A 21,316-nucleotide genomic window follows, 5' to 3' on the forward strand; every position below is an offset into this window, starting at 1 on the left:
GATTGGGTGTGTAAACATTTATGATTGTTATTTCTTCTTCATGCCCTTTAATTAATATAGTGTCCTTCTTTGTCTCTTATGGCACCTTTGTGTTTAAAGGCTATTTTTTCTTTTATTAGTATTGCCACCCTGGTTTCCTCTGGCTGCAGCTTAAATATATTTTTTCTATTCCTTTCACTGTTGAGCGCTTTGTGTCACTGGGTCTAAGTTGAGTCTTTTATAACTATGTACAGGTTTTTGGGCAGACTTAAGTTTTAATTTATCCAGGCTAAAAATGCCCAGGAATATAACTGCTGTGTTATATGGTAAATACTTAGTTTTAAAAGAAACTGTCAAACTGTTTTTGAGAGTGGTAATTGCCATTTTACATCACCGCCAGCATTGAGAGTTCCAGTTTCTCCAAATCCTCAGGAGCATTTGGCATTGCCACCATTTTTTATTTTAACTATTCTAATAGGTGTGAAGTGAAAATCTCATCCTGGTCTTAATTTGCATTTCTGATATGTAGAGAAGCTGAACATTTTTTTCATGTGCTTATTTTTTATTCCCATACCTTCTTCAGTCTCTTCATGTCTTTTGCCCATTTTCTAACTGGTCAGAAATGTGGTTTGGAAATGTTACTTTCCAGTTTGTAGCCTGCAAATTCATCCTCTTAACAGGGTCTTTTGCTGAGCCAAAGTTTTAAATTTAAAGAAGTCCCATTTATGCTGAGAATTCTTCATCCTTCACCAAGACTGAGGTCCCAAAGATTTCCTCCTGTTACCTTCTCAAAGTTTCAGTTGTACATTTTACATTTATATCTATGACACATTTTGAGTTATTTTTTTGTATAAGGTATGAAATCCAAGTTGAGGCTTATGTTCTTGCCTAAGGATATCTAGTTGCTCTAGCACCATTTGTTGAAAAGACTATCTTACATCTACTGAATTGATTTTAAACCTCTGTTAAAAATCATTTGGCTGTACTTATGTGGGGCTATTTCTTGGTTCTCTATTCTGTACCATGATCTGTGTCTATCCCTCGACCAGTACCACCGTCTTGATTACTACAGCTATAGAGCAAGTCTTACCTTGTTCTTTTTCAAAACTTTTTAGTTGTACTAGTTCCTTTGCCTTTCTCTATAACTTCTACAAAAATCTTGTCAATATCTACAAAAAGATTGCTGGGATTTTGATAGGAATTGCGTTAAACCTATGTATAAACTTGGGAAGAATTGACACCTTTACTATGTTGAGTCTTCGATCTATAAATATAGTATGTCTCTCCATTTATGTAGATCTTTGATAATCATTTTTGAGTTTTCAGTATAAAAGTCCTGTATATCTTTTGTTAGATTTACACATAAGGGTTTCATTTTCTAGTTGAATGGCTGTAAATGGTATTGTATTTTAAACTTCTGTTTTCATGTTTATTGCTGATACAAAAAAATAAAATAAAATACAATAAATTTTTCCATGTTTGTCTTGTATCCTGCAACCTTGCTGAACTCACGTATACACAGCATAGCATGTCATCTGCAAATAGAGGCAAACATACTTCTTTCTTCCTGATCTGTATGCCTTTGATTTCTTTTACTTAACTCAATACCTGACTAGAACTTTCAGTACTATATTGAAGTGGTGAGAGCAGACATCCTTGCCTTGTTACCAATCTGGGAGGGAAAGCATTTAGTCTTTTCACCACTAAGTATGAGATTAGTTGAAGATTTCCTTATCAAGTTGAGGAAGTTCCCTTCTTATTCCTAGTTTGCTAGAAGTTATTATCGTGAGTGAATACTGAATTTCACCAAAGTTTCTCTGTGAGCGATAACGATTACATGATTTTTATCCTTTAGCCTATTAATTTCATGGATTTCATTTGAGTTTTTAAATATTAAATCAGCCTTGCATCCCTGGAATTAATCCAATCTGATCATGATGTATATTTCTTTTTATATACTGGTGAATTCTATTTGCTAATATTTTGCTAATAATTTTTGTACCTATATTCAAGAGAAATGTCAATATGTAGCCTTCTTTCTGCACTGACGTTGTTTTGGTATCAGGATAATAATGACCTCATAAAACAAACTGGAAAATGTTCTCTCCTCTTTTATATTCTGAAAGTGTTTGTGAAGAATTGGTGTTAATTCTCCTTTAAACAACTGGTAGAATTCTCCATTAAACCAGAAGAGCCTGGAGATTTCTTTTGGGGGAGGTTTTTAATTATGAATTTAACTTCCTTAACAGTTGTAGGGCTACTGAAATTACCTATTTCATATTGGGTAAATTGTAGTAGTTTGTGTCTTTTCAAGGAAATGGTCCATTTTATCAAGTGACAAATTAATGTGCATAGAGTATTCTTTCTATACTTTTGATGTTTGTAGGGACTGTAGTGATATCCCCTGGTTCCTTCCTGGCATTGGCAATTCTGTCTTCTTTCTTCTTCATCAGTCTTACTAGAAGTTTATCAATTTATTTATCTTTTCAAAGGAAAGATCAGCTTTTTGTTTCACTGATTTCCTTACTGCTTTTCTGTTTTCAATTTCATTGGTTTCTACCTTTATCTTCATTACTTCCTTCTGCTTTTCTGCTTGCTATGAGTTTATTTTACTCTTCTTTTTCAGGTTTCTTAAGGTGGGAGCATAGATAGATAACTTATACTTCCCCCTTTTTCTAATACATGCATTTGGTGCTATAAATTTCCTTCTCAACAATGCTTTAGCTGCATCCCACAAGTTGTGATATCTTGTTTTCTCATTTATATTCAGTCCAATGTATTTTTAAAATTTCCCTTGACCCATGGATTATTTTACTTCTTTGACCCAAGGATTACTTAGACGTATGTTTAGTTTCCAAGTATTTGGATATTTTCCTGTTACCTTTTTGCTAGTGATTCTAGTTTGATTCCGTTGTGGTCAGAAAACACACCCTGAATGATACCAATTCTTTTAAATTTGTTGAGGCTTACTTTATGACTGATAACATGGTCTATTTGGGTTTATGTTCCACAAGCACTTTGAAAGAAAGCATATTTTGCTGTTGGTGGATAGTGTTCTATAAATATCAATGCAATTCTATTGGTTAATGGTATGGTTGATTTCTATAACCTTAATAATTTTCTGTCTCATTGTTTTATCACTGAGAGAGAAATGTTGAAGTATCCAACCACAGCTGGGAATTTGTCCAGTTCTCTTTTTACTTCTACCAGTTTTTGCTTCACTTATTTTGCAACTCTATCTTTTGGTACATACACATTTAAGGTTCCTCTGTCTTGGTAGATTAAACCTTTTATCATTATATAATGTCCCTTTCTGTCCCCGGTAATTTTCTTTGCTCTGAAGTCTACTTTATCTCATATTCACGTTGCTACTCCTGTTTGTATGGCATAACTTTATCCATCCTTTTTCTTTAAACCCAGCTATATCATTGTATTTGAAATGAGTTTCATGTAGCTGGGTCATACTGTTTTTAGATAATTTACATGTAATATAGTTATTCATATGTTAGAGCTTAAGTCTGACATTTTACCATTTGCTTTCTCTTTATTCTGTTTCTCCTTTCTATTTTGTTTTTCCTGCCTTTCTAAGGGTTACCTAAAAAATTTTGAGAATCCCATTTTGATTTATTTATACTTTTTTTTGAATGTATCTTTATATAGTTCTTTTAGTGGTTGCTGTACATATTACATATATATATAATATACATACATACAAATAACTATCCATCTAATGGTGTTAACATTTCAGCAACTCAAGTGAAGTATAGAAACCCTACCTCCCTTTACATCCCTCTCCCCATGCCCCCTATTTATAAAATAACTGTCTTAAGTATTCCCTCTCCATACTCTGAGAACATTTGACAGTGAAACAAAATTTAGAAAACTCAAAACTCATTCACCCATATTTTTGTTCTATCCATCACTCTTTCTTCATTCCTGTTGTTCCAAGATTCCTTCCTTTATCCTTTCTTTTCCAGTTAGAGAAACTCCTTTAGCTATTCTTTTAGAGTAGATCTGCTGGTGACAAATTCTTAGTTTTCCTTCATCTGAGAATACCTTGATTTCCCCTTTATTCCTGAAGACATTTTTGCTGTATAGAGAATAATGGATTGACAGTACTTTTTTAGAGCCCTTGAAAAAGGCTGTGCCATTTGCTCATGGCCTCCATGCTTTCATATGAGAAACTGCCTTTCATTTGAATTAGTGTTTCCTTATAACTAATGCTTCATTTCTCTCTGGTTGCTTCCAGGAATTTCCTGTGTTTAGTTTTCAAAATTTTGACTATGAAGTATCTTGGCATGGATTTCTTTCCATTTATCTTATTAGGTGTGTAACCAACTTTTATGTTTTATGTATTTTACCAAATTTGGGAAATTTTCAGTCATTATGTCTTCAAATAGTTTTTCATCCCGACCATTTTTTTCCTCTCCTTCTGGGACTCTGATGACCCGAATGTTAGACTTTTTGTTGTAATCCCACAAGTCCGTAGGGCTCTGTACTTTTTTTTTTTAGCTCCAGCCTATTTTCTCTGTTTTCGTATTATGTAGTTTCTATTGTTCTATTCATAGGTTTACTGATTCAGTCTTCTCTCTTCTTCATTCTGCTATAGCCTATACATTGAGTTTATTTCAATTACTGTATTTTTTAGATCTAAAATTTCCATTTCTTTCTTCTTTTATCTTTTATTTCTTTGCTGTAAGTTTCTATTTTTTTTTCATTTGTTTCAAGCATTCTTTTTATTGCTTGTTGAAGCATCTATTTGATAGTTGCTTTAAAATCTTTCTCAGATAATTCTAGCACCTGTTTCATCTCAGTGTTGGCATCTGTTGATTATTTTTCCTCATTCAGGTTGAGAGCTTCCTAGTTTTTAGGATGGCAAATGATTTTGACGGAGACTTGGTATTATAAGTCTGTGGATCTAACTGAAATCCTTGTGTTTCGGCAGGCTTTAGGGGGTGTCACCTCATTCCTGCCAGCTGAGGGTGACATCTAGGTGCTTCACTTGGTCTCCATTAACCCCTGGAGATGGAGGGATTCCTTCTGACTGCTAGGCAGACGCAGAGTTTGGGCTTCCCACTTAGGCCTCTGCTGATACCACCCCAGCTGTAATTTCAATGTATCGATGAATCTATCTTGGTTTCTCACTTCTTGTTCTAGTTGGAGATTATTCTGGTATTTTTCAGCTTCAGAAACTGGAGCCCCTAAACCAAAATCATGTTCTTTGGTGGTACCCTGGCGCTCCGAGCTCCTGCTCCGGCTTCGCGGCCCGCCACCCGCCCCGGAGCTCATCCCGGTGACTGCCAGACCTCGGCCTCCAACACCTGTCCTTTTGGAGCTTGAGTTCTACAAGACAAAGGAAGCCCTTAAGCAATGAACAGAATAAACACATAAAACAGTATGTTAAGGGGGGATAAATGCTAAGGGAAAAATGAAAAGGCAGCTGTGTAAGGGAAATAGGGATGTGTGTCTGAGGAGATGGTAGCTGAAGGGCTTGAGAGATGTTGAGGGAGTTAGCCACATGGCTATCCAGGGAAAGAGCTGACCTAGCAAAGGAAACATAGAGGATGCATGGGGTGGAGGCATATCCAGGGGTTCCAGGAATAACAAGAAGCTTAGTGTGGCTGGACTGGGGAAAGCTGGCAGAAGAGTAGTAGGAGACACGAAAGGTCCCAGGGGAGCCTGGTAATGCAAAGCCTCATAAGCATTTTGGCTTCTTTGACTGAAATGAGCCAGTAAACAGTTTTGAGCAGAGGCGTGGCATGAGCTAATTTATGTATAAATAATATCACTCTGAAGATGTATGTTTCTGGCTTGATGGCGTAACTAGAACTGGACTTGTTCTCTGCTGAAAAACTAGAGCTCTAGATGAAATATATGAAATACATGCTGGGTAACAGGCAGCAAAGGGCTGTGATCCCTGAGAGAAGTATAAACCCTATGAATTCTCTTGGTTTTAGACACGGGGAACTTTCTGGACTGTGACACAGGAAAAGAATAGTGGTTTCACTGAGTTCAGGAGACAGATATTAGAGTTCGGAGATGCCAGAGAGACTGCAATTTGAAGGGAAGGGTATGGCAGAGAAGGGAGCTGTGCAAAGAAAGGGGTCTAGAAATTTGCCTAGGGGTCCCCTTGAGTTAGTTTGAATACTAAACTGCCTATGAGCATGCTTCAATTCCATGAGGCTGAGCTAAAAACAACTACTGGGAACTGAGAACTAAACATTTTCCAAAGCTCACACAGGCCTGGTGTGCCAGTCTGAATGTATTATGTCCCCCAGAAAAAGCCATATTCTTTGATGTAATTTTGGGTGGGCAGACCTATCAGTGTTGATTAGATTGGAATCCTTTGGTTGTTTGCATGGAAATGTGCACCCCCAACTGTAGGTGATAACTGATGAGATATTTCCATGGAGGCGTGGCCCCACCCATTCAGGGTGGGCCTTGATCAGCGGAGCCATATAAATGGGCTGACAAGCAGAAGGAACTCAGTGCAGCCGTGAGTGACATTTTGAAGAGGCACTATAGCCAAGAGGGACACTTTGAAGAAAGCACAGGAGCTGCAGACTTGAGACAGTTTGAAAACGGCCGTTGAAAGCAGACTCTTGCTCTGGAGAAGCTAAGAGAGGACAAATATCCCAAGTGCAACTATGAGTGACATTTTTGAGGAACTGCAGCCTAGAGAGGAACGTCCTGGGAGAAAGCCATTTTGAAACCAGAACTTTGGAGCAGATGCCAGCCACGTGCCTTCCCAGCTAACAGAGGTTTTCCGGGCCCCATTGGCCATGCTCCAGTGAAGGTACCCAACTGCTGATGCATTTTCTTGGACACTTTATGGCCTTAAGATTGTAACTGTATAACCAAATAAACCCCCTCTTATAAAAGCCAATCCATCTCTGGTGTTTTGAATTCCAGCAGCATTAGCAAACTGGAACACCTGGGAAACATTTGTTTCTGACCAGCCAGAGGGAAGAGACTTTGTTGAACACCTGGAATATACAGTAAAGAACTCAGATGACTCATGCCTTAAACAGAAAGGTTAAACCACCCATAGAGTACAACCTAGGGCTACTATAAATGTATTCTATCAAGGCTTACCAACAAGCCTAAAAAGTAAATTAACTGGCTGCTAAAACAAAATTCAATACTCCTTAAAGCAAGACAACAAAATCCAGAGATACAACAACAGAATACTCAAGTGTCCAGCCTCCAACCAGAAAAAACAAACAAACAAACAAAAACTACTAAACAGAAAGAGGAAATGAAGAAGTTGACCAGACAGATATCTGGGGAAGAACAATTTACACAGAGGAAATAGGTGATACAGAGGACACAGATAGAATAACAGGGATCCTCTAAAACAAACAAACAAACAAACAAACAAAACAGATAAAATATGAGAGACAGTATTTTTCAAGACCCTGGACATAGGCAACAAAGGACAACAATCCCTGACAGAAAACAAAATGACGGGCCTATGGGTGCCCCTGCCTACTTCCTTGAGAAAGTTTCCAGGCCATGGCACAGGGAAGAGGAACCCAGGTAGAGCCCAGTAGACTCCTGAAGCTGAAGAGATGGAGCTAAGAGTTTGGGAAGATGATGGCAGATAAAGTTTGCAGGTCTGAGTAGTGAACCGGAGAAAATGGTAAAGAGAGAAGACTGCAGAGATCTGCAGGAGGTTTCCTTCAAGTATTCAGCAGAACAGTGGTCAGTATGTATGTGTTAGGGAAATAACCAAGACCAGGAAAAATACATCTGTGAGGATTAGAAAACAGTGCTTAGGGCTCACAGAGGACCATGGATAGTGCCTATTCTCACAAACAGATTGGAAAGTCTCATAATTCACAAGACTTTGGATAAAACATTCAGCAAGTTCTTGCCTCAGTAGTGGGAAATAGTGAGACCTTGCAGACTACTGTTCTAGAGAGGCTTAATAAATCATAACAGGATAGCCAAAAGGGTTAAACTGTTTCCAAATAATTTAACTCTATTCCAGAATGAAGACAGAGAAAATTTAAAAGGATTAAAAAACATCCAACACCCAAGAAGGTAAAATTAAAAATGACTGGTATCCAAAGCAGGAAAACATGGCCCATAATGAGGAGAATAATCAACCAATCGGAAACTAACCCACGAATGACAAAGATGTTAGAATTAGCAGATGCAGACATCAATTATTACATATGTATTGCATATGTTCAAAACATAGAGATATGGAAGGTATAAAAAAGACCCAAATCAAGTATCTGGAGATAAAAATTACAATGTGTAAGATGAAGATAGAATAGAATGGGAGGTTACACACAACAAAAGAAAAGATTAGTGCATTTGAAGAAATAGTAATAGAAACTATGCAAAATGAAACAAAGGGAGGAAAAGACTTGAAAAAAAGGAAAGAAAAGAAAAGAGCATTAGTAAGCTGTGAAACAACTTCAAGAGGCTAAATATATACAGGTAATTAGAATTCCTGAAAGACAGAAATGGGGGATGGAAAATTTATTTGAAGAATAATGAGTGCAATTTTTCCAAAATTGCTCAGAACAAAAACTAAAGATCCAAGAAGCTGAATAAACTCCCCCAACAAGAAACATGAAGAAACTTATACCAAAGAATACCAAAATCAGATTGTTCAAAACCAGTGATAAAGAGAATCTTGTAAACTTGTTGCAGATCAGGAGACTAAAGAGACATGATAGTTAAAAGCAACGTGGTATTCTGAATTGGATCCTGAGATAGAAAAAGGACATTATTGGAAAAACTGATGAAATCCAAATAAAATCTACAGTTTCAGTTAATAGTATTAACATATTTGGATTAGTGTACCATGGCTATGTATTTGGGTGAAGGCTAGATGGGAACTCTCTCTACTATCTTTGCAACTTGTTAGTAAATATAAATTATTCCAAAATAAAAAGTTTTTAAACCAGATGAGAAAAATAAAAACAAATAGAAAGATGACACACTTAAACCTATGTCAATAATCACATTAAATGTAAATGCTTTACAAATCACAATTAAAAGGCAGAGATTGTCAGACTGGATAAAAAAATCAAGACCCAACATTCACTGTAAATATAAAAACACAAATAGGTTAAAAGCAAAAGGGTGGAAAAACACAGGCCATGCAAACAACAGTTAAAAAAAATTGGAGTGAATCGCCACCCAAGTTAGACCCACAGAGGTGGTGTCAGACAGGAAGGTGGGGGGCAACAGCCCTTTGGCTGACCCCAGTGACAATGGCAGTGTTTCACGATAAAGTGGAGATCGAGGACTTCCAGTATGACAAGGACTCAGAGATGTATTTCTACCCCTGCCCATGTGGGGATAACTTCTTCACCAAAGAAGATCTGGAGAATGGAGAAGATGTGGCAACATGTCCTAGCTGCTCTTCCATTATAAAGCGATTTATGACAAAGATCAGTTTATGTGTGGAGAAACAATCCCAGCACCTTCCACCAACAAAGAATTAGTTAAATACTGAAGAAGGCTTTAAGAATCCAAATCTGGAACAGCTGAGGATGAACAAAGACGAAATAATCAAATGCAAAGTTACACACCTCCTCAGAAGGACAACCATTTTGTGGTTTGTTGTTCTGTTACAGAGTGTGGATTCTTTCCAACAACTGCTACGTTCACTTTCAATTAAAAGAAGCAATCCATAACATACCTGGATCTCATTCATAAAACTTTTAATTGCAAGTGTTCTTAATTTACCATCCAAATTTTTAAAAAAGATCATTTCAAATCAGTACATTTCCCCCCTCAGCATTATTTTTATATCTTAAACCTAATTACTTCAGTATCTGATAAGAGAATCATCTACCTCAAAGTTATTAGTATTCCTTGATAAAAAGGGGATTTTATTTTTTACATGGTTATTAAAATTAAAATTAGCTCTTCCTTTGAAACTTGACATAAACTTTGCTATGAAAATTGTGTCTTCTCAGTCTTGTCATTATTAGAATGTTCATACTCTGTTAAGCATGCTTTTTCTATTATGCTTCATGCATAGAGTGCTGGTTGTGGTGTTAAAGAGAAAATTACAGTGATGCCATAATTTCTCCAGAGCGAAAAGTTAGTGAATAAGAAAGAAAAGTAAAAAGTGAACTGGTCAAAGAATACTGAATTTCCTTTTCAATATTCTGTATGTTCCTTGAAAATAAGGATAAGATAAAAAGACAAGCAGCCAAGGGAAGCAAAATTGGTAACAGAATGAGAGTTGTCAAACATGTCAACTTAGTAAATGAGATGCTTGAATGATTTTGCCAGATCACAGCAAACATTTCTATATCTGGGTTTTGTATGTTTCTTCTTAGAAAAGGCTAATGAAATTGTACTCCAGATGGGGGTTAATGTCCAGTCTTTACAGCTGGAGGCAATGCTTTCAGCATGATTATCATATCATGCCACTACTGCTAAAATGGCTTCTGTCTGCTGAAGATGATCTTGAAAATTGGAGGTCTATTCTGAATAAATATGCCCATGGGGGCACATATAATGTGCCAGCACCTGCAACCAAACCAGACATGCACTCTTACTGAGATGCTTGCCCTGGAGAAAAATAAATATATAAAGATATGTCATTAGTCTTCCTTTGCTGCAGTGCCGAGAAGCGGCACAAAATTAAAATAATTTATACGGAAATTCAAAATTTCCTTTTATATATGCAACTTTCCTCCTATATGTATACCAAGTTGAAAAAATGACTGATATCTGGCAGATTGTTTGAGAAATGACTCCTACAAGAAAACTGACTTGCTAGAATTTGGATATTCTATTACTGATTGATAAAATGTGCTATACACACTCACTGGAAATTTAAATTAAAACAATAGCCTTTTGCCCACTTGCAGTATGGCTATGTGCAACCATTAGGCTGAGACAAAATAAATCACCATGGTACATCAAGTGAAGCATTACCTGGCATATTCTTGATGTGCTGAGAAGTTTCATTGCTATGTGGGATACTGACACACCTGAAGTAATCCACAACTGCTTTGCAAAAACTAGTCTCAGAACCAATGACTGTTCAAATGAACAGAGCAGTATACGTGGTAACTCTGACTGAAAGGAGCTGCCCAAACTCAAATGTTGATGGTTTTGTAGATACTGGTATCATGTTAACTCCCTCTGCTGATGTTGAATTTCAAACAAGAACAGACATCCTTGACGTAGGTCTGTTATGGGCACAGGAGAATGGGAAGAAAGTTGCCAAAGTCAAGACATCCCAGGAGAAAAGCAGCATAAACAGCCCTAGAAATCAGTGAAAAGCAATAAACCGCAATCATGGGTGTTCCAGTTTGCAAATGCTGCCACAATGCAAAACACCAGAGATGGAATGGCTTTAAAAAAGGGGGTTTTATTTGGCTATACAGTTACAGTCTTAAGGCCATAAAGTGTCCAAGGTAACATACCAGCAATCGGGTACCTTCACTGGAGGTTGGTCAACGGTGTCCGGAAAACCTCTGGGAAAACTGGGAAGGCACGTGGCTGGCATCTGCTCCAAAGTTCTGGTTTCAAAATGGCTTTCTCCCAGGACATTCCTCTCTAGGCTGCAGTTTCTCAAAAACGTCACTCTTAGTTGCACTTGGGGTATTTGTCCTCTCTCAGCTTCTCCGGAGCAAGAGTGTGCTTTCAACAGCCATCTTCAAACTGTCTCAAGTCTGCAGCTCCTGTGCTTTCTTCAAACGGTCCCTCTTGGCTGCAGCAAGCTTGCTCCTTCTGTCTGAGCTTATATAGTGCTCCAGTAATTTAATTCAGACCCACCGTGAATGGGCGGGGCCAAGCTTCCATGGAAATTATCCAATCAGAGTCATCACCCACAGTTGGGTAGGGCACATCTCCACGGAAACACTCAAAGAATTACAATCTAATTAACACTGATAGGTCTGCCCACACAAGATTACATCGAAGATAATGGCGTTTGGGGGGACATATACATTCAAACTGGCACAGTGGGAATGGCTAAATATGTTTGTGAATTTACAAAAGAACCACCAGAATTCAGTCTGATGTTAAACAAAGTAAAACCAGGGTCGTTTTAGATATGACTAGAGTTCTGAGTGATATATGTGCCTTATTTAGGCCAACAGACATTTCTGGAGACTTTCTAAGAACCAGCTTTTGTAATCTTTGACAAAGCCAGTGGATTCCTGATCTGTACAATTAGGTGATTGGATCAGATGGTTTCTGAACTGTCAGTTCTATAATGTCAGCTTTGGAAGCTTGCAAGAACGGAAATGGCATCTGAAACCTTTATAAACTCAAACTATCTAAATCATGAATTACAGAGAAAGAGGCTCTGTTCCTCAAAAACTTGATGTTACCACACTTTTGAATTTGAAAAGTATAAAGACAGCTGTTTAACTTCTACATACACTCCAGAAAGAAACATTTTCCTTAGAAAGCACCCAACATTTTTTGAGAACTGTACATGTTAATTTATTACCAGGATTAACTACTGATATGCCAAACAAAGTCAGATAATTTTTTAAAAACTTGGTGTGACTTTTAAAATATCAGATAAAGTATATATCAGAGCAAAGAATATCACCAGGAGTTAAGAAGGTTATTTAATAATGATAAAGGAGTCAATTTATCAAGAGAACATTAACAATCTAAATGTTTATGCCCTTAGTAATAGAGCTTCAAAACACATGAAGCAAGAACAGATAGAGCCACAAGGAGAAGTACACCAATCTACAATTATGGTTGGAATTTCAACATGTTCAGTCAATTAAGAAACACATCAATTTCTATTACCCATCTATATAGTAAATGAAGACAATACCTGTAAATAGGGATGGGGGCTGTTATTTAAAAATGTGTTTCTTCAGATACTCTATAGATTTAAATGGATCTTAAAAGTCACTGACTCCCAATTTAATAGATGAGCAAACTGACTTCAGAGAGATGAAACGGAAAGCTCCTACAATTGCCTCAACCAACAAGATAACAGGAACAGGAATCAGAGATATACAAAGAACCTATCTGGTTCCAGAGAGAATAGCTCTCATTTTAAAAGCAATATTTGGGCCTAATCATACATGTAATTTCATTTCTTCCCCATTATCAAGTAAAGTCAGTTTGATTCAAGCCAAATCCTGAAATGGGAACAGACAGATATGTTCCAACCATGTGTAAAGCTGCTCTTTGGTTCAAGTAAATCACTCACAGTAACTTTTGATAAGTGTTAAATTCTTTTACACTACAATATTAACACTGGGTAAAGATATTCTTTATGAACATGGGATTTGAATAAAAGACTTTAAAAGACAATGTTGTATCATGGGAAGGAGACCAACTTCTTGACCAAAAGGGGGATGTGAAATGAAATGAAATGAAGTTTCAGTGGCTGAGAGATTCCAAAAGGAGCCGAGAGGTCACTCTGGTGGGCACTCTTACACATAATATAGATAACCCTTTTTAGGTTCTAATGAATTGGAATAGCTAGCAGTAAATACCTGAAACTATCAAACTACAACCCTGAACCCTTGAATCTTGAAGGCAATTGTATAAAAATGTAGCTTATGAGGGGTGACAATGTGATTGGGAAAGCCATGTAGATCACATTCCCCTTCCTCCAGTGTATAGGTGGATGAGTAGAAAAACGGGGGCAAAAAAAAAGCACCCAGTGATCTTTTTTAATTTAATTGTTCTTTTTCACTTTAATTTTTATTCTTATTACTTTTGTGTGTGTGGTAATGAAAATGTTAAAAAATTAATTTTGGTGATAGATGCACAACTATATGGTGGTACTGTGAACAACTGATTGTACGCTTTGTATGACTTTGTGGTATGTGAATATATCTCAATAAAATTGAATTATTAAAAAAAAGACAATGTTGTATCCTAATTTATTATAACCCAGTTAAAAACTTCTAATATTTGCCTAGAGAAATATGCATGGTCTATTTTGCATACTGTAGTATGGATAGTATGAGGGAATGGAAGGTCTAGGTGTTCTTGGAAAGAAACCATATATACTATTAAGTATTAATCACATTCCTGGATTGGACTAAAATATGGACATAAATTTATTAATAGCCAATGGCTTTAGAAAGCAAAAAAAAGTGATCTAACTATGCAAAATTCCAAGGACTCACTTTAATTCTCTCATTGTAGAATGAAACTAAGAATTTGTTTTTCAAGTAGCAACATGAATAAATTTTTCTAAAATTTATTTTTTTAGGTTTATGAGGAAATAATCAGTTATGTTAATCATAGATTATGTATAAGGATGTTCATCAGTCTTATTTATTAAATTAAATAAACTGATAACCTAAATATTTAATGATAAGCAACGATTAAGTGAATTATGGTACAGTTGCAAGCTGGACTATTATAAAGCCATTATAAATTATATTATCAAAAGATATTTATTAATATGGCTATTTTTTTTCCCAATGATTTTGACGAATTTTATCAAGTGGTGCAAGCATTACCATAAACCAGTTTTAGAATGTTTCAATCCCCAATAAGATCCCTCATGCACATCTACAGTTAATCCCTATTCTATTCCCAGACCCAACAAACCACTAATTCACTTTCTGTGCACATAAATTTGCCTTTTCCATATATTTCATATAAATACAATCATACAATATGTCATTGCTTGTGTCTTTAAAAAAATTTTTTTTACTTACTATAATTTTTTTAAGTTTTACCACACACCATACAATCAATCCAAAGTGTACAGGCAATGGCTCTCAGTATGATCATACTTGTGCTTTTATCTCCATAATCAATTTTAGAACATTTTCATTGCTTCAAAAAATTAAAAATTAAAACCCCATACCTCTCATAACCTTGTATCATTGACAGTTAGCATTGGTGTGGTGTCTTTCTTACAACTGATGACAGAATATTAAAATATTACTGTTAACTCTAGTCTAATATGACCACTTTTAACTTGCTCTGTTTGTTATATTTTATGCATCTCTGTAGATATTTTGAAATCCTTTCCGGAAAAAGGTATGGTTGAAAGGTGGCAGCAAGCAGGGTGGTGTAATACACATACACTATAATACTACAAGTAGAAACAGAAAGGTTTAAAAATTGTTTAGACAGTATAATCTAATTTTGTTTTAAACAAAAAGCTAGAGAAAAAGACTTTTTATACATTTATATCATATTATAATGGGGGAACATCATTTTAAAATTGGAGTAACAATTTAAAAATGTTAAATATCTGCATCTTTACAAGAATGATTAAATTAATCATCAGAAGAAATGGTGTTGTTTCAGACAGAGCATCAGAGATTAACTACTGGAGTGTATTTAAACAACTTGTGTCCTGCTAAGTTTATACAAATATTGTTTTTATAATTACACAAGTCCTCAGAGAACTCGGAGTACAAAGGTTAAAACGCATCCTAAATATCTAAAACAGTGGTTCCATTCAGAAAAAAAAATTGACAAGCATTCTCAAAGTATGAGTTTATCTATTTGTATAATATACATGTATGGTGCTCTCACTAAAAATCAATATTAGTAATATCTGTCAGTGTGAGCAATGTGACTGAAAAAATTTCATTATTTTAAAGACTTGGTTTAATATTTTGTGATAAAGTGATTCAAGGATTCCAAGTTCTATTTGATACTCGGTTTTACTGGCCTCAGAGTTGCAAAAAATACCTCACAAAGATACCCATATCCAGATGGAAGAAGTTCTCGGTGGTTGTATTTACTAAATAATGGCATTAATTTTTCAATCCTGTTCACCAATTATGTAAAGATTTATATTGAACTGTGGCTATAAATTTGTTTTCCCTGATATCCATAAATTGTTCTTACAACTAATCAGAAGATGAGATGTTCTATATTTATATATTAAATAGACGATTTGAAAACATATTAAAACCCTTTATTTGGAAGATTTTAAACAGATTAGAAAATTCTGTTACCAACTTTTTAAAGTGGGCAGCTATTAATTTGTGTGGTAACATTCATTTAATGATGAAACCATTTATAAAAACCAATACTCAAAAAGCTATCACTGTAAGAAAGATTGGCAAATGATATCCAGCCTGCTAGTAAATAAAGTTTTACTGGAAAACAGCCATGCCCATTAACTTATGTATTGTCAGTGGCTGCTTTCACGCTACAACAGCCGACCGAGGTGAGTGTTTCCAATATAGACCATATGGTCCAGAGCCAAAAATGTTTGCTATTTACAGAAATAATTTGCCAACCGCTGCTCTACAGCATCAAATTTTTTTTTCAAAAAGCAGTTAACTTTCTCACTCATGTGGACCTCAGAGTCAAGAAGTATATATTTTTTGAAAATAACTTCTATGAATCATATTACCAAAAGCCACTTTTCATTCCTGAAAAGGGCAGGAAATCACAAAACACTTTCATAATTCATCTTTAAGTTTGATAAGCTTTATGAGGTAAAAAAGAGATGTTCATGATTATTCTCCCTCTTGTTACAGAGTATTGAAAAGACTACTATTTTAAGATACTAAAACTTACATATCTAATTAACCTGGCTTAGATACAACAGCAATTCATGCACTGCAAACAAACAAGCAAGGAGTGACTGTCAACCCCTTCTGGACCTACAACCTCCACTCTTCCTTCAGAGTACATCTTTTTTGTTCATAATTCATCTGACACACAAACCAAGAGCATCAGTGTCAACTTATGTATTAGCAAACTTTTATTACCTTATATATATCATAGAGATATTTATGTAGATAGATACAGATGTAGATAGAAAAATTCCTGTATTTTCTGTCTACCAACAGATCAGTGCACATCCCCTGGGGCACATAATCCCTCTGTAGACTGCTAATCCAAATCACTGAACTTGCAATTTTTATATACAGTAAATGAAACATGAGAATACTTAAGAGTATGTCAGATTCCATAATTAATCATTCAGTTTGGTAAAATTAGCTTAGGCTATAGCAGTGCATGGTGTGGCTATCTTATTTCTCATACTAGCACTAGGAATACTTTTCTCAGATTAGCCATATCCCTCTGGTAAGCAACTAGCAAGATGAGCGATTTAAATGATCAGTGTAAACCAAATGTTCCTATCTACCTCTCTCCACTCAATTTATATAAACTTGAGTTCCTAAGCAAGGAACCTTTATTATACATTTTCTTTAATGATAAAAATGAAAAATGTAAATCTGAACAATCTCTATAAAAGACACAAGAACTCTAGGCTTAGGGAATATTGATTTTATTCACTATTCTGCCACTATATGAGAAAGGGAATACAGGAAAAGGCTCTGGTGTGTCTAGGAATAATTATTTCAGTGCCGTACATGTCGCATTAAAAGAATCTATATCATATGGAGATATTAGCTTGAAAATCAGGAAGAATCCTTCCTTGGAGAAAAAATAAAAGGAAAGAAGAATGAAGAATGACTTGATGACCAATTAAATAGGAAAGAACCAAAAATTGCCTTTAGTTTTTCTTCTCACTTAATTGGTCACGAAATCCTATGAAGTCTCAAACGTCTTATATTCTGTCCCCTTTTTCAACTCCAATGTTGTTAAACCCTTAACCTTAACCAGATGTTTTTTAAATAGCCATTCATTGATTTTCTGTCTCCAATGTCATTTCCCTTCAATCTGTCTTTCACATTTAAAACTATCTTCTAAAATAATATAATATGAACACATCATTATTGCACAAAAAAATTTCATAAGCTCCTATTTACATCATTTGGCCAAATTTCCTGGTTTTAACTAGAGTTACAGAATCAGCCAAATTACTCTTCTTTCAAAAACCCTTAATGGGACTCTCTTCACATAGCTGAGCTGAATTTACAAATTTTGCTAGTTTTAACTGGAGTTTTAGTAATCAATCAGCAAATATTTCAAATGGTTGTGCACTGCACTAGTTTTTATAAGACTGCTCTTATCCTCACAGATCTTAAAATCTAGTTCAATCCTACAAAGCTAATAAGCTTTTAGACACTGCTACATTGTTCAGCACTTAACTGTTCTCTACTCATTGTGTAACTGGAAATTTTAAAAAAAAGGAGGTATCAGTAAAAAAATCATGGAAAGACTTCATGTAGGAGGTGGAATTTTAGGACGGTAAGCAAGACATGAAGGACAATAAAGGTATAGATATAGAAAAATATGGCAGGGAGTAGAGGTATAAGAGCAGGTATGAGGAAAGCCACTGGGGAGGGAAAGAGCAGAAAATGAAGTGTGTGTAGGGGGTTTTAAGGATGTATACCACTAATGTTGGGGAACAATGAGATACAATCTTGGCTAGGGAAGATGAAGTTCTATTATAGAATGCATTGGAAGTCAGGCAGAGGAGTTTAGATTTGACTTTATAGACACCAATTAAAAAGACGAGATTGCATATATAACTTTTTTGGAAGATGCCACAGAAGAGATAGGTAAGCAAAGATATTAAGAAATTGTAGGGCTTAAACAGAGACTGAGGTTAAAAAGAAAAAAAATCATCAAAAATCATAAGGTTTTTGGCCTGAGAAACTATGAAAACAGAAATATCATTACAGAGTTACTGGGAAATAAAGGAGGTTTGGGAATGGGAAGGAGATAAGAAACAATTACAGAGTTCTATTTTGGACACATTAGATTCAAGCATCTCCAAGTGGAGATATCCTGTAAGATAGTCTATAGCCTAACACTGGGATGAAGCCAAGAATCCAGAGGTGGATTGGATAGCATGATTTATCATGGCCTTATTTCTACTTGGGCTTTATCACTATAAAGTCATGTATTATTAATTGTTATCCTCAACAACTCAGGAAGGGAGAAAAGCAGAAATTACTATCTTCTTTTCACAAATAAAGAAATTAATGTCTAGAATTAATGTGACTTGCCCAAAGTCAAACAGTTTGTTAGGAGTAGAGCCAGGCCTGGCATCAATGTCTTCAGAATTCTGATTCTCCACTCTTGCCATTTCACTCTCAGGCTTTCAAGAAGAAAATACAGCTCAAGGTCATTTTTCAATAAAAGTCATCAGCATAGAGACAGCAGCTGAAGCCACAAGAAGGTACAATTCTTTGAGAGCATTAGAACAGAAAAAGAAAGGACTCCTGGTGGAGGCCCACAATGAACTAAAATGTAGAAGGAAAAGAGCCCAGCAAGAGAGACCCAGTTGACAGGTATACTTGACTGAGGAAGAAAGGCCTTTTAAATTGCAGTTCAAATATATTTTTAACATAACCTGATCAGTTATTTCACTTTTTATTTGGAAAAAAAAAATTTGGCTTTTACCTTCTCCATATTCAAGAAACTTTCAATAAATATAGACAGTAGTTTACTATTCTTTTTTCTGTGATCAATTTTACTAATTTAAGGGTTCAGGAAAGTAAGCATGTGAGTTATAAAAAAGCAAAACCAAAGATATATCCAAAGTAAAATTATATATTCAGTTATTTACCAAGTTTTAATAATAAACGCTATTAGAAATAGTGGTCTATTTACTGATCTTCTTGCATCTTAACTGGGAGTTAACATGCAAAGAAAAGTAAACTATTGTTTTATCCTAGTCCTAAAAAGACAACACAAACTATTTTCAACCAAAATCAACTTTCATTAGTGATATTTTTAGAATACAGCACTGTCTTTAATTGCTTGCATAAATCAAGTTTTGGAAAGGTCACTGAGAGAGATATGAAATCTATCCTAAAGTTCTTTAAAAATATTTAATAAGACAGAAAGTGAATTAAAAATTTAAAAGACACAAGCTAATCAAACAACTTGCTACTAACCTTGTTCAAGTCTGAAGAGGGTCTTTTCCAGCTTTTCCATTTCGTTCAGAAGTAAGATTCTAACCTGTTTACTGTGCTCCATTTTGGCTTTTAGAGGATTTGAAATCTTTCAGAAGAATTAAAGGAACTCCGAAATCGAATGAGTTACCCCTATGGAACAAAAAGGAATTAAGATAGAGAAAAATAACTATTACCTTAAAGTCTCCAGAGTTAGCAGCTGCACTTACATGTTCTAAATATATTTTAACCCTAGCAGAGCAGTGAGAAAAAAATGAATCTTATAGGATCAGAGAAGGCAAAATTGATAGTCGTTTCCTCCCTTCGAGCAAAATGAGTAAGACCGAGGCATAAATATTGTATCATAGATTCTTACAATAAAGCAACTAAAGCATTCTCAGAGAAAAGCAATACGTAGAGAAAGCCTGCAGTTGGGGAGGTGGGGGAAAATTCCCAACCCCAAGCCAAATGGCACTTATGCTTACAAGAGATTAGTTTGCTCAAAGATAACAGGTGGGAGATCTCCCCATTCCCAAATTCGGGTCGGGAGCCACCAATGGGAAGATGACAACAGAGGGAAGCAGTTGTTGCCCCTGGAATAGCTGTCGTAGACATAGGATGTACAGAGAGAGCTATTGATAGAAAGAACGCATTTCCCCGACAGGCCAGAGGGATTCCTTACAAACCAAGCGAGTTATACGTGCGCTTTCTGGGACACTGCTGGACCCGCGACACTGTGCTAGAGACGGGGGAGGGGAGGGACGGGGAAGGAAAGCAGAAAGGGAAAGGCAGGCTGCCCGACCACGGACGGACGCCACAGCCAGGAGGGGCGTACACTGTCAAGGGCAAAGGGAGGGGCGGCGGCAGCCGGGCGGGGGAGGAGCGGAGCCCCGGGCGAGGTGGGTGCGGGAGTGCCGGGGAGCTTCTTCTCAGCACTGCCTCGCGCCAGTCCCTGAGGAGACCCCTCGACCCCCCGAAGCCGACACCGAACAAGCCCAGACGGGAGCGGACACGAGCGTGCTCTCGCCCACTTCCGCGAGGCCCCGGACCTGCTCGCCTTGTCTGCCAGTCTCGCGAGAGCGTAGAGGCCGCAGTGTCTCTGGCTGCCGAGGAGGGGCTGCGGGCCTCGCAGGGAACTTCTGTTTCTTCTCCGTCTGCCACAAAGAAACCTCCGCGGCGGGGGAGCACCAATGCTTAAGCAGTTTGCGTGCTCGTGGTTGAACATTAAAAGCCTGTAGTGGAAGGGCTGTGAGCTAGGTCGTTTAGTGAGTGGGAAGGGTCGAGTGATGGGAGGCGACGACCTGGCTTCTGGAGACTTTTCAAGCACGATGCATTTTGGTTTGTTTTGGTAGTGTTTTGTTTTTACTTGGCCCAAGTCACCTACGTTCTCTGTTCTCTGAGCCTTGAGTTGCCCGAGCCCTGAATTCCCCGTCTCTGAAATAAGGGGCCTTCCTGGCTACAGTCTGACATTTCGTCCATCGCATGTACATCATCTTTAGTCCTTACACAGACACGCTACATCTTCCCAAATGCAGCCTTAGAAGGATTTATGTAGATGAAATGTGGCCAGTCTACAAACCATGCAATTGTGGGAACCCTGGGCCCAGGGCGTTCCCCAGGGGGCC

The 21,316-nt window shown here is 36.7% G+C and overlaps 1 protein-coding gene and 1 pseudogene across 8 annotated transcripts in view; one reads left to right on the forward strand and one right to left on the reverse strand.

The window, feature by feature from the left end:
* AGL (amylo-alpha-1, 6-glucosidase, 4-alpha-glucanotransferase) overlaps positions 1-20,849 on the reverse strand; it is a 100,093-nt gene extending 79,244 nt beyond the window's left edge. For 2 of the 8 annotated variants that reach the window (XR_005215293.1, XM_037826559.1), the window contains exon 1: positions 19,695-20,734. Coding sequence is in view for 7 of the 8 variants with exons in the window: in XM_037826559.1 (XP_037682487.1) it covers positions 19,695-19,776 (82 nt within the window). In the remaining variant the exon portion in view is untranslated. The other 6 variants (XM_037826558.1, XM_037826557.1, XM_037826556.1 and 3 more) reach the window with 6 other exon arrangements.
* Positions 9,213-9,457, forward strand: LOC119528155 (annotated as a pseudogene).
* Positions 20,850-21,316: the final 467 nt, after the last annotated feature.

Source organism: Choloepus didactylus, chromosome 2 (genome assembly GCF_015220235.1).
Source record: "Choloepus didactylus isolate mChoDid1 chromosome 2, mChoDid1.pri, whole genome shotgun sequence".
Taxonomy (NCBI): Eukaryota; Metazoa; Chordata; class Mammalia; order Pilosa; family Megalonychidae; genus Choloepus; species Choloepus didactylus.